The 13,959-nt window shown below is 35.4% G+C and overlaps 2 protein-coding genes across 3 annotated transcripts; both read left to right on the top strand.

The window, feature by feature from the left end:
• The first annotated feature begins 974 nt into the window (after positions 1-974).
• On the top strand, positions 975-8,617 carry LOC112706253 (serine/threonine-protein kinase CTR1). Of its 2 annotated transcripts, XR_011864551.1 has the most exons (16): positions 981-2,372; positions 2,885-3,186; positions 3,331-3,475; positions 3,620-3,735; positions 4,075-4,283; positions 4,667-5,173; positions 5,425-5,465; positions 5,744-5,812; positions 6,075-6,175; positions 6,276-6,360; positions 6,442-6,540; positions 6,640-6,708; positions 7,049-7,180; positions 7,279-7,337; positions 7,440-7,534; positions 8,040-8,617. XR_011864551.1 is itself a non-coding variant. In XM_025757452.3 (15 exons), exons 1-15 carry the CDS (start codon positions 1,572-1,574, stop codon positions 8,134-8,136), a joined length of 2,868 nt encoding a protein of 955 aa, XP_025613237.1. In that variant the 5' UTR covers positions 975-1,571; the 3' UTR covers positions 8,137-8,617. The 2 variants fall into 2 exon arrangements, 1 of the variants encoding a protein (XP_025613237.1); XM_025757452.3 differs by lacking the exon at positions 7,279-7,337 and having other exon boundaries at positions 975-2,372.
• A 2,143-nt stretch (positions 8,618-10,760) lies between these two features.
• Positions 10,761-13,427, top strand: LOC112706255 (uncharacterized). Its single transcript, XM_025757453.3, has one exon. The coding sequence runs from the start codon at positions 12,511-12,513 to the stop codon at positions 13,183-13,185; it is 675 nt and encodes a 224-aa protein (XP_025613238.1). The 5' UTR covers positions 10,761-12,510; the 3' UTR covers positions 13,186-13,427.
• The last annotated feature ends 532 nt before the right edge of the window (positions 13,428-13,959 follow it).

Raw genomic sequence — 13,959 nt, 5'->3', positions numbered from 1 at the left:
TACTCTTTTCTCAGCCTTCTGTTTGAAGTTTGAACTGGGTGGGTGTAAACACATTTACACCTGTGAGGCATGAGTCTTTAGCATATCGTTTATGCACGTAACAAAACATATAGAGGTGTCACAGGTGTGGATTGGTTTGGGTTAAGATTAATCCGTGAAAAAAATATTATGTGAATATTACAAACAATTGTTATATATTCATGTATAAATATATATTATTTATTAATTTATTTTAATATATATTTTATAAAATTTAATTTTAATGTATTAATAATATAAAATATTTTATAAAATCATATAATTATATTTTTTAAATAATTATTCATGTAATTAATATAAAAAAATAATCTTACTAATATAATATTATATGATTAGATGTATATATAAAATTATTTTATATTAAAAGTATATTAAAATAAAATTTATATTTTATATTAACTACTAATTTTAGTAGTTAATTGTTATTAATTTTAATAATTAATTTTAACTATAGTTTAATACTAATTCAATGAGCCTCATCGAAACAAACTATTAACAACGGAATTGAATTAGTTAGGGTTAAGAAGAAAAAAGACTGTCAAAATCCATTCATCCCACAAACTAATAAATTAATTAAAAACTATGTTATATCTATATTAAACATTAATAATAGCTAAATTAATTATTCGTATGTATATATATATATATATTCTAAAGTTAGGAGTGAGACTCGAACTAGTGATTTCTATATGAGTATAGAAAAATTATGTTATTTGAATTATAATACGTTGGTAATTAATAATATATATTAAAATATAAAATATATATTAAAATAAATTAAATAATATATATTTATATATAAATATATAATAATTAATCTTTTATATACAAATAATATTTTTAAAATAATTATTAGAGACCTTAAATTTTAATAAACTTTGCAAATAATTATCAATGTTCAACTATTAAGGTAAATTTTTAGTTGACTGAGTTCTAATGAAGTAACAATTAACATTACCATTAATAAAAAAGGGTGCACGCCATCACCTGATGGCAGACCCACCTCCTTCCCTCCTAATCTTTTTATATTCAATTTGGTTATGATTTTCCTTTCCCCTACTACAGCGTAAGGGCAGCATCCATCCATCATTCCAGCTCCAACCCATAACTCCGGTTTCCGCTGCTTAAAATACACACAACTACGTCATAACTAATCAACCCAACAAACACTCTCTCTGGAACCATTCCATGTTTTTTGTTTCTATCCATACCCAATAATATTCCTCAATCAAATACTCTCTCCACCGAAAACCCAAAACCAGTGCGTCGTGCATTGAATCAAGGTGAAGTACTAAGCTACATAGTATAGAATTATAGATCAGAATACAACTGTTTAAATTCTTAGCTATATAAAAGTTCTTCAATATATAACTCTCGTTAATGGGTTGAGGAAGAAAACGGAAGAGAAGGTGGAGGCGGCGCGAGGAGGGAGAGGGAAGACGGAAAAGAAAGAGGTTCGCATGTGCATGTGCATGTGCACGTGATCAGTGTGTCAAGAAGCTCGTGACTCGTGAGGAGAAAGAGAAAGAAGGATGCCTCACAGAGCCACATACATTTTCCCGCGTCAATTTGGGGAGAGAGGGTTAGATGAGTCTTCGAAACAGCTATTGGATCACGAGAAGAAGAAGACACTTACCTCATGGGTCAAATCGGAACCATCCTTCGGGATCGAAAGCGACGCTACTTCCAAGAAGTCCAAAAACGACGTCGTTGAAGATGATGAAGATGTCGTTTACTCTAAGACACACTCCGCTGTGTCGGAGCTCTTCACCGCCGTTGGTGGCCGCCGTGAGAATCTCCGGAATAAGCAAAAGCATGTCGCCCGTGCGTTCCGTGACTGGCTGATCGAGAGAAAAGGAGATCGCCGATCCAGTCATGATCACCGGAGGTTCTCGTTGTCCGAGGAAGAAGACGAGTGCGGGCTTCTGCTTCCTCCGTCGGCGGCGAAGGACAGTGCCGGTGGAGCATTGGACCAGAGTTTTGACCGGCAGGTGTCGCTTCCCAGAATGTCTAGCGGGAGCAGCTACGCCGGGAGCTTGTTCTCCGGGACGGCAACGGCTACGACGGTGGACGGGAATTTCTTGAGCGAGGTCGTGAAGGAGGAAACGACGTCGTCTTCGACGTCGAGTAGGAGGAGGAGGCAACAGGAGGAGGTGGAGGAAGAAGATGAGAAAGAGAGGATAGAGAAGGTTGCGGAAAAGTCGAAGGAGAGCTACATGCTGCAGGCTACAATGGCGAAGAGGCTCACTTGCTTGGCGAGTCTCGTGACTGAGCCCATTCTTGCTCCCACCACTGAGACATGGGATTCCGAATCCGTTTCCTATCGTCTATGGGTAACAATACGAATTCCCGTTGAAAATTCTTTTATTTTGACAAAATATTGTTTGGAAAATTCATTTCAAAACGGCTAGGATTATTAGTTTACTTTTTTTCTGTTTGGATAATTACGAAATCGCTATTTCGTATCTTGAAGCCTTAAACATTGCAAGCAAAATTTGTTTGAAATCACAATACGCAGTTGAATTGAAACTAAACATATTCGAGTATTTTTATTATTATTTTGAAATTGTAGCGCTTCTATTTCAGTATAAATAAATGCTTTTACTAAATTGGTACATAGAAAAATAATTTATCATGATGCAATTGTATCTGAATACTTGATTTTTCAATGTATTAATTTAGTCAAACAAAAGGCGAGTTTGGGCAAAAAATTAAATGCTGATCAATAATATATAGCATCTTTTTCCACCTTATTTTTTGCGGCACTTCAATTTCTCATGCAAAATAATTATTGTTTTCTGATGAATATATGATTGTGTGTTGTTTTATTATTTTGGAATTTTAGGTGAGTGGGTGTTTGTCATACTCAGACAAGATATCGGATGGATTTTACAACATACTGGGGATGAATCCGTACCTATGGGTGATGTGCAATGAGGTGGAGGAGGAAGGGAAAAAGATACCTAGTTTGATGGCGCTGAAGGCAATTGAACCCGGCGAGACGAGTATAGAGGTGGTTCTTGTTGATAGACAAGGCGATTCTCGGTTGAAGGTACTTCAAGATAAAGCGCAGGAGTTGTATGGTGCTTCAGAGAATACTCTCGTGTTGGTTGAACAGCTTGGAAAACTTGTTGCCTCATATATGGGGTGAGATATACCGTATCATATAAGAACCCGTCGTGTCTTTGATGCTGCAATATTCATCAAGTGTGGTGGTTCATTTTCGCTGTCAACATTTTTGTTTGTATATTCTTTTAAAGTGATTTTTGTCTTTGTAAAAACTGTATGCAGGGGTACATATCCGGTGGAGCAAGGAGATCTGCACAAGCGGTGGAAGATGATCAGCAGGAGGTTGAGGAATTTTCACAAGTGTGTTGTTCTTCCCATAGGCAGCTTATCTACTGGGCTTTGTAGGCATAGGGCCATTCTCTTCAAGGTCAAGAATTTATTATGCTTCCTCATTAGTTGTTTTCTACTTTCTAGTTTGTACGTTTACTCATTCAACACGGATTTACTGAATATGCATGCATATGCATGAAATGGGTGTATTAATTGATGTAGCTCTTGTTTTGGTGCGCAGAAATTGGCAGATTATATAGGTTTGCCATGCCGCATTGCTCGAGGTTGCAAGTATTGTGCTGCAGATCATAGATCCTCTTGCTTAGTCAAGTTCAAAGATGACAATCAGCTCTCAAGGTTTGGCAATCGCTGTCTTTTCACCTTTAATTTTTGGTTTGTCCTTTTCTCATATTGATTGTAATGGCAATGCAAACATCTCTTCATCACTTGCAAACCTTGCATAACTTCAGTAGTATCGATTCATTATCCCCTTTCACTTTTTGTAGGCTGTAGTTGATTACTTGGTTCTGCTCGTAACTTTTCATGTTCATCTTGGTTTCGAGCCCTTAAAACATGCATGATATATTCATGGATAAGTTGTATAATTGTAACGGCCTTTTTAGATTTATCATATAAGGACTTGGCATGCCACCTTCACATTTTCTGATGTACCTGTTTTGCTTTATTGTTTAACAGGGAATATGTAGTCGACCTGGTTGGGGAACCAGGAAATGTCCATGGGCCAGATTCCTCAATTAATGGAGCGTATCTTTCTTCAATGCCATCCCCATTTCAAATTTCTCATTTAAAAGAATCACAATCACCTTATATGGATGGCACAACATGTTCACAATCTCCGAGTTCCAACCACATTTCTGTAATCCCTGAAAGTCATCCGTATTTAGGTATGTTGTGCTTTAGAATTACATAAGTGGAAAGTTGATCTACCAACTGTTTGTAAGAACTTCACCTTCAAGGAAGGAATCTGTGCTACATAAGTTTATTTGCAGTAGGGTTCAACCACATGTTTTATTTTGCATCATTATCCTTTCTAAACAACTGTCAATTAATCATGCAAATGATGCACCAGGACACAAGCATTTGATCTCTAGAGTAAATGCATTTTGAAGCTTGCTTTAAGATTTCTGCCTCCTTATGCACGTTAAAACTTTAACACGGGTTGTAAAGTGTCTGAATAGAGTCTATACTTCTGTTTTAGTAAATCTCCACTAGCAGAGAGGACTTCTATAATTTAAGTTGGTCTTAGCTGCTATTTAATGTTCTGCAGGCTGTGAACAGGAAGATCAACAAATTAAAGAAGCTGAATTGCTAAAAAATCACAACAGCTCCATTTATTCTTCATTTGAGCAATCCCAAGAAGAAACAGTTCCACCTCCAATTCTTTTGGATTTAAACGAGAATAATAAGGCATGTGCAGTCCTGGACCCAATTTTGCCTTCCATCCATGAAGATGTTTCTAAAGCTCTTCATCCAGCTACTGAAGTAGCATTTCATGATTATGTTGGACTTGGCAAAGATGCAATTACTGTACAAGAAACTTACAAGAATGAGATCATTGTTACTGAAAGTTCTGTGGTAAAAACTAATTTTAAGCAATCTTTATTGTGCTCATCCAGCCAATCAGAACAGGTGCAGGTAGACAATGGAATCGAAAACCAGGGCTGTTTACCATCTGGGAATATTCCACGGTACCTGAATCTTGAGCCATCACTTGCAATGGACTGGCTTGAGATATCATGGGAGGAATTACGTATCAAAGAGCGTGTTGGTGCTGGTACTATTTCTGCTTTGCATGCTATTTTTTAATGCGTTTACTCCCTCTACCTCTTTTCCTTTTTATTCTTCACTACGATTTGGTACATCTGTAGATCAATGTACCAAGTCATAATGGACTTGTTTACCTACTTTATTAGTATGATTTTTCAACGGGAAACTTGAACATCCAACTTCCTATTTAACTTTTTTCTTTGCTTTAGAAGTCTTTCCATTCGGTAACTCTGATGCTATGGTCTTGTCTCTTTATAGGTTCATTTGGGACAGTGCACCGTGCGGAATGGCATGGATCAGTAAGTATTAATGTGCACTTATTTCTGAATATTCTGTAGGGTCATACTTTGTAGTGCATAGCACCTTTTACTAAAGATTGTAAAGAATTACGGGCAATGCACATTCTCTCTACATCCTTTTCACGCAATTCTATTCTCTACCAAGAAACTTCTATTCTGTATTGTAGGCACATTTTAGTAGACTCTCAGTATATTTTAGATAAAACTATGTACTTCCATTTTTTATTCTTTACCCTTTCTGGGAAACTTATTTATTTTTTCAAATTGTACAATTGCAGGATGTTGCCGTCAAGGTTTTAACAGTTCAGGATTTCAGTGATGATAAACTAAAGGACTTTCTGAGAGAGGTACATTCACGGATATTAACATGAGCCATTTTGGATTTAACTAAGCACTGTGGTTCAGCACAGTATGTGTTCCATCAGTGGGAGGATGCATTTCCCTCTAGGCTCTCATGCTTTACCGTTTCCTGTTTATGACCAAATTTACTTCTACGAGAAAAATAAACCCTGCTGTTTATTATATTGTTATTGTTTCTTTGTGAACTGTATTGTATATTTACCAAAAATGGAGCAGGTTATGTTGAAGTTGTTATTTGCATTGCTTTAGGTTGCAATAATGAAACGGGTTCGCCATCCAAATGTGGTGCTCTTCATGGGTGCTGTTACAAAACGCCCCCATCTATCAATAGTGACAGAATATTTGCAAAGGTAAGAGAATAAATTTTTGGTGCTGTTAACCATAAAATTTGTTGTTCTTTGGATGTCTCACTGTCACTGATTCCTGGTATGTGTGCGACTTGTATGACAGAGGTAGTTTATACCGACTGATACATAAGCCAACAGCTGGTGAACATTTGGATAGCAGGAGAAGATTACGGATGGCTTTAGATGTGGTTCGTACCATGTATTAGTTTTTGTTACACTGCTAGGTGCTGAATTATCTTGTAGGTGACATATGGCGTGTCTGATTGCAGGCTAAAGGGATCAATTATCTTCATTGTCTAAAACCTCCTATCGTGCACTGGGATCTCAAATCTCCAAACTTGTTAGTGGACAAAAACTGGAACGTGAAGGTGGAATGGAAACTGTTTTCTATTTTATTTTTTTTGAGATCTTAAATATCTTGTGCAAGCAGATGATAATTCTAGTTTCCTTATTTTCTCATTTCACAGGTTTGCGATTTTGGGTTGTCTAGATTTAAGGCAAATACATTCATACCATCAAAGTCTGTTACTGGAACAGTTAAGTCTCTCTTGGATTATTACTTTAAATTAAGAAATATAGAGATTCCAATAGATAAAGTAGTTAAGCTATCTGTTAATGTGCCTCGATCAACATATCCATAATCATGCTTTAGAGAGATAATTGATTATTGATTATCACTTATAAGAATGGAATGCATTTCTACTATCCTTTAAGGGACAGTCTTGACTTATTATTTTGACTTGTTATCCTAGATAGGGAGGCAAAATATTTTCAACATTGAAAATGATCATTCAATCAGTATTTCGTTGATTGAACTTTTACTCCATTGAGACTTACTCCCCAATTAGAGTTTAACTTTATTAATTCTTTTTTTAGCCTGAATGGATGGCACCAGAGTTTCTCCGTGGAGAACCTTCAAATGAGAAATCTGATGTATACAGTTTTGGAGTTATCCTATGGGAGCTAGTAACCATGAAACAACCATGGATGGGACTTAGCCCTGCCCAGGTAAACTTATGAAGTATTTAATTTGTGGTCTCAAACTCTCAATTAAAGAATATTTGAAGCCAGCTATTTTTATGTAATGTGTTTGTTTATTAATACAGTAGTAGGGATCATTTGCACGAAATTGTTAATTTTAAAGGACATATAATGGAGAGGAGAGGTATACATGTAAACTTGCATATCTCAATGTTGCTTGGCCAAGTGAACTTCTAAATTTTATGAGTAGATTTTCTGAAGTAATCATTATCGGGTGAACTATCAGGTGGTTGGAGCTGTTGGTTTCCAGAATAGGAAGCTTGCCATTCCTCCAAATGTCTCCCCAGTATTGGTCTCCCTCATGGAATCTTGTTGGGCTGAGTAAGTTTGTCTTGTTTCGTCCAGTTATAATAAAATTAATTGGATCTAAATTACCTTGGTAGTTCTCTGGGCACGTTCATAGAAGCTAGGTATGATGCTGTATGGGATGGTTCTAGTTCCATGATATAAAAATTATTTGAAATTTTCAATCGAAACACTCTTGGAGGGGTTAAGAAGCGGAAATTCAAATTTTTGGAGCCATATATTTATCAATCCTGCCAATGATGTGGATATGTTTTTTTACTCAACATGCATAATTGAGGTTTCTAGTGGTTTTATAAGATTGGACTGAATAATGCACATCTTAATTTAGGTTATTATTGGGTAAAGATAATCCAAGATTTAAACAGTCAAGTTACTCACTTTAAACCCACATGATTATAATAAGTTTTACTTAGTTGCTTGTTAATTATTCATGTTTGCAGCTCTTTTTTCTGTGCTAAACTCTAATTTAAGCATTGATATAATGCTCTGCTTCTGATGCTTGCTTTAATTTACTTGACAGTGACCCCGCCAAACGCCCATCTTTTGCTAGTATGGTTGTCTCGCTGAAGAAGTTGCTCAAGTCTCCAGCAGAGATGATAAAAATGGGCGAGACTTAACGTCTAACGTAGCCCATAATTCGGATTCTTGCGGCTGAAATTTGTTGCCCATGTATGGGAAAAAGGTTAATTAACAGTAACAACTAACGTGACCCTTGTGGTCATTCCCTCGGATTGAGGGAACTCTTGGTTGTTTGCAACTGTATATTAGTTGCCTTTTGCTAACCCGTTTTAGTAGGGCAATAAAAGTCTAAAAATGAATTCAAGCAAGTGTTAACATTGCTGCAAAAAAGCATAGGTTTACTTACTCTTAAATAAAAACAATAAAAATAAAAATGGACCTATGTTATGCACACTGCAGCCTCAGATTTATGTAATTTTTTTAGTGTTTACATTCCAAGTCACAAATGTTGTATTAATTTTTTTTGTTCCTTTTTCCCTAAACATGAAATGTGAAATTTGTTCCACCATGGTAATCGTTTGTACTCCGATTTGCATTTTAATACCTAAGGGTGCTGGTTGAGATGTTTCCTCATAAAAATATAGGAAATTTTAATGGAAGAATTCCATATATATTTCCTTTGATTTATCTGATATAAAGGTACAAGATGGTGGTGGTTGTTTTCCTTTTGTGGTATTAAAACGGGGCTATTGCCCCAAAAAAAGAAAAAATTAAATACAAACTACTTGGGGGTAAAGAAGTTCTCATTCTATCATTAGCTAGGAGTTGGATAAACTGTCTAGGAGGCGAATCCTAAAAGTGAAATCCTTGATTTAGATCGATGTTCTTTTGAGCCAGATAATTAACAGTAGATAGTCTTCTTAGTAGATATTAATAAAATAAACATTTCAATCTCTCTGTTTCCATCGATGTATGGTTCTAACTAAGGTATGGTGGTGGTTGTTATTACTATTATTGAGTACAATTGCGGTATTATTTAATACCAAACATTCATGCCATTAACATTGTCCAAGCGTTTTTAAGTCTTCAACTAAATTTATCGCATATTTCTTCTTGTTAATATGTACATATGCATTATTGTTGCTTCTTCTTTTTCTTCTTTTTCTTCTTTCTTCGTCATCTTTTTCCGTGCGCTTTTTTCTTCAATGTTGTCATCGTTGCTATTACATTCGCTATCGTCATCACTACTACCTCCTTTTTCATCGTCATTATCTTTTTATTTAAGTTTCTTTTTTCATCATCATTTTCTTTTATTATTATCATCGTTGTCATCTTCTCATATATATATATTCAGAAAACTAGAATATAAAAATTTTAATATACAATATTGAAATTTTGGTGTATATTATAAACAATTTGATACCCGACACAAACTTTTAAAATACCACATACCCAAAATATTGACATCCAACTAAAAAAATATGCATATCACATAGACGGTGTACAATACTAAATTTTTGGTGCATAGCACAGAAATTTTGATCTACACCACCACAATTTTTAGCGTACCACATATCCAGAATGTCATGGTCCAAAATGAGCCATGATTGGCGCTTAGGAAAATAGTCCCCTAATTCAAAAATGAGATAACATAAGAAGGTTAAAAATATTTTGAATAAATTTATAATTTCTAAAATGAATGAATACATAATTTTTTAAAAAAGAGATAAAATGAATAATTATGGATGAATCATGCCTATAACATATGAAGCAAATAATGTCTAAAAACTCAACAAAGAATAGGTATCCACTCCAGATCATTATCCTGTGTAGAAGATTCACATAATCAAATATTGTTTCTCATTTTTTTTAAATAAAGTGAGTTTTGCAATTCAGTGACTAGACAATACACCTATAATTCACATGAGACTATATAAATACTATCATAAAAATAATTTTATTTAGAAAATAATAATTTACATAAATAAGTGAATCAATAAGGGAGTTCTCAATACAGAAATCAAATCAAATAGTCCACACTTGTGCGGCTCCACCTCTGAGGGTAGCCATTTCCTCTCATGTGTTCGTCAAGAATAACAAATCCAACGTGTGACCTACACGTTAGGGTAGCAACGTTCCTGCTAGCTGAAGTCTGAGACAGATGCATCTAAGTTAATGTCATGACCGCCGTTAATTACAGTTTTCTAATACAAGTCCCACAAACCAATTCAAAACATATGATTTCAAATATTACATATTCTTGAATCTTTCAGTATATGAGGTAGCAAATCAAATAAAGTAATACTTTCTCATCCAAATCATTTTCAATCATATTTTCTCAATCTTAAGGCATTTCAAACATATTTCAAAATTTCAAAATAAGTAAGTACCAACCAATACTTCATTGCTTCAAAAATACATATTCGAATAAAATCAAATGTTTTAAAATAATATAAAGCTTAATCAAATATACATAGAATCTCAAAAAAAAAAACATATAGTCTCGTGTGCATATTAAATTGATATTAACAATGATAAATATTTAGTTTTAATAAATCGATTATTTAAGCCAATTTAAAATCTTTTGATAGTAATATTTGTAAATATAATTATAAGTTCAAAGCACCGTATATCAAAATAATTATAAATGTAAAACATACTCAAAACGTGATCCTAGGACCGAACCCAGAGTGCCAAATAGAAAAATTGAAGTAGAATGGAACGGAAGAGTGCAGAATTTGGACCGAGACAATAGCAACAACTTTAATTCTCATGGTAGCAACAATGACCACAGCACCAGGCATATGTAATAAATTCAAATCGAATAAAGAGACAAATGTAGATATAGTTTTGGAAAATCCAAAACAGAACAAAGATAGAAAAATAAATCAAAACAAAAGCATGGCAGAAAAATGAAAATGGTGGTAGAGATATGATGAAAATGGAACAGACTAAGGGAAGAAACTAGATCAGAACAGTGACGAGGAGTGTTATCGGCAAATTTGGAAGCTCCAACGTGTTTTTTGACAACAATAAAAGCAGCAGTGGTAAAGCAAAACAGTGGTGGCATCAGATCCTCTCCTCCAACAGTGGCATTAGTAACTCCGATAAAAATAGAGAGGTCAGAGGTCAACCACAGTAGAGTAAAGTAGGGGCTAAAGTAGCTTCGAGTGCACCAATGGTGAGCTCCAGTGACGATAGAAGCCTTCATCGTCACCTCTACTCGCGACTGCCACCCTCCGACGGCGGTTCCTTCAGCAGTGGTGGCAACGCCGTGCCTCCTCCCTCTCTTCGTCAAGTCGTCTCTCTCAATGCCTCTCTTTCTGGTTCGGTCTTCGTCTTTTCTTCTTTCTTTCGAGTTCGTGCTCGTCATTCCCTTTTTTTTCTTTTTTTTTTTCATTTAAGGAGAATAAAATATAATCTTTTATCATATATTTTATTGATAGGACAAACAAATATAAAAAAAATTATTAAAAAATTAGAGATCCATTTTACTCCTTCAGAATTAAAAGATCCATTCCCTAATATACATGTCCTTTTAGTTTTAACACACATGGTACATAGACACTTTTAGTTAAACTCTTTTTTTTTTCAAAGAATAAGTGTGTGTTTGGATTGTGGTTGGTCAAACTGGAGTTTGAATAAAAGTGATTTTATAGAATTGATTTTGGATAGAAGTAAGTTTGTGTCAACATGATTTATGTTTGGCAACTTTTTACCAAAATTGATTTTGATAAAATAAATTTTGTTTGGATAATATTAGTTAAAATTACTTTTAGATAGATAATTACTTAAAAGGACATTACATTAAATTATAATATTATTCTTTTATACATGTTTAATTTTTTTTATATTTTTTTCTTATATATTTTTTATATAATATATTTTTAATACTCTTAGTACTCTTTTTTATACATTATAATTTTTAACTATTATTATTATTATTATTATTATCTAATGGGATCAATAAATTCTATTATAAAAAGATAATAATTAATATAATACACAAAAATTATAACTATAAAAATATATAATGTCAAATAAAAAAATTAATAAAAAATAATAAAAAAGAATTCATATAAAGAGGAATAATAAGAATTCTATAAATATGTATAAAGGATAAAGTTAGTAAAAAAAAATAAATATGGAAGGTATTAGCTAAAAACACGTTAGTGCAACGGAGAAGTTAGAAATTATTGCTTCTTGTAAACGTGGGTTTAGGAACAAAAGCACTTCTGCGTTTGTAGAGAAGAAAATTAACCAAACAAAAAAGTGAAGCTTTCAAGAAGCTCTAACGTGCTTTTTACCTTCAAACGTGGTTACCAAACACACCCTAAGAAGTTAAGAGTTGACTTAAGAACCCAATCAAACACGGCGGCTGCAGATTAAAGTCTCCGAACACTGAAATTGAAATTCTTTCACAACAAAAAGCCACAAATAATCGACATAAATAAGTACCTAACTCCGAGGTCTCTGCCACCGGAAAAATCCTCAGATCCTCGCCGGAATAGAGAAGTTCACCGTCAAAATCAATGGAAGACACTGAGCAGAAACAAATGTTCCGCGACATCGTGCTCCAAGTCGTCATGGTCCTCTTCTTTGTAGTCACGTTCCTGGCCATGCACGGCATCCCTCAGAGGCTCCTCGCCTGGCTCCGCCTCCCAAGGGGACGCTCCGTCCGAGCCAAGCGCCACTTCGTCCGCAGCGCTCAGCTCCTCGCTGAAGCCCGAACCGCCAAGAAGAGCCGATCCTCCAGCTTGAATTCGCTCGCAAACGAAGCCCTAACCGAAGCAGATCGAGCGATCGCGCTCAATCCAAGGGATGCAGCTTCGTACCTACTCAAAGCAATGATCCTCGATCTGCAAGGGTTCCGGACCTCGGCGCTCGATGCAGTCGACGCGGCGCTGTCGCCGCTGGCAGCAAAGTCGCTCGCCGCGGAGGAGAGGGGTGACGCGCTGGTTAAGCGAGCGGAGCTGAAGTTGGCAGTGAGCGAGCGAAGCGAAGGCCGAGTTGACTCGGCGGTTGCCGATTTGACCGAGTCGGTGAAGCTGAACCCGAAGAACGCGAGAGGATGGTGTCTGTTAGGGCAATGCTATGAGGAGAAGGAAATGGAGGACGAAGCGAAGAAGGCTTATAAAGAGGCTCTTGAATTGGAACCGAAGCTTAGTGTGGCTGAGGAAGCGCTCAAGAGGTTGAGTTCTTCATAGGTGTTTGAAATTGGTGTCTTAATTACGAATTTGAATTTTCAGATTTTAGACAACTTCATAATTTCATTTGTATGCTGTAGTTTGGTTCTTAATTATGTACGAAAATGGTGCTTAATAGTATCACATGTGCACTAATCATTGGATGTTATGTGCGAAAATAAAACGCTGGTTGATGTATTGAACTGAAAAATCTGTAAGAGGGTTTGCAGAATATAGAGATCTGAAATTGACGGAGTTCTCCATTTTTTCGCTGAGTTTCTTGGGCTTATGTTAAGGTTTACGGGTGTACCATGCTCTGCGACGGGGAAAATGAAGTTTGATTATCAGTTATCATTACCAGTTATGATTTATGAATGAAAAAGATGTTAAGATAACAAAAATGGAAAATTTTAGGATGTGAGATTTTGTTGATTATGCAGATCAGATGAAGAATGAAGTTGCCCGCAGAACATTCAGTTAAAAGCACAAAGACAAGCAAACATTTGAGGATCTCACTTGGCAAGTTTGCATTGCATTATAAAGAGGGGTAACTCACACCTGCACTAACATTGCATTTGGTGTGGTCTCACCTTAAGACATAGAGGCAAAGATATAAATCAACTCGTGCTTTGCAAGGTGAGTAGACATATCATTTCATTATATTCATGGATAACACCAAGAAATTAGCTACTTAAGGACTAACCCCAAGGTGTCTGACCTTCTCCATCATGGTTTTAACTTTTGACTTTTAACCCAACCACTTGTAAAGGTGCAAAATGCAAAACCGTATTGACT

Source organism: Arachis hypogaea, chromosome 8, assembly GCF_003086295.3.
Source record: "Arachis hypogaea cultivar Tifrunner chromosome 8, arahy.Tifrunner.gnm2.J5K5, whole genome shotgun sequence".
Lineage (NCBI taxonomy): Eukaryota > Viridiplantae > Streptophyta > Magnoliopsida > Fabales > Fabaceae > Arachis > Arachis hypogaea.
Note: the sequence above shows the minus strand (reverse complement) of the source record. Positions and strands in the feature narration are given on the sequence as shown.

What these genes read in the sequence shown, in the direction of transcription:
- LOC112706253 (XM_025757452.3), top strand. Translation starts at nt 1,572, where the DNA reads ATGCCTCACAGAGCCACATACATTTTCCCGCGTCAATTTGGGGAGAGA. An exon ending in TAAAGGACTTTCTGAGAGAG is followed by an intron (nt 5,813 to 6,074) that starts GTACATTCACGG and finishes GCATTGCTTTAG; the next exon opens with GTTGCAATAATGAAACGGGT. An exon ending in CAAAGTCTGTTACTGGAACA is followed by an intron (nt 6,709 to 7,048) that starts GTTAAGTCTCTC and finishes TTCTTTTTTTAG; the next exon opens with CCTGAATGGATGGCACCAGA.
- LOC112706255 (XM_025757453.3), top strand. Translation starts at nt 12,511, where the DNA reads ATGGAAGACACTGAGCAGAAACAAATGTTCCGCGACATCGTGCTCCAA.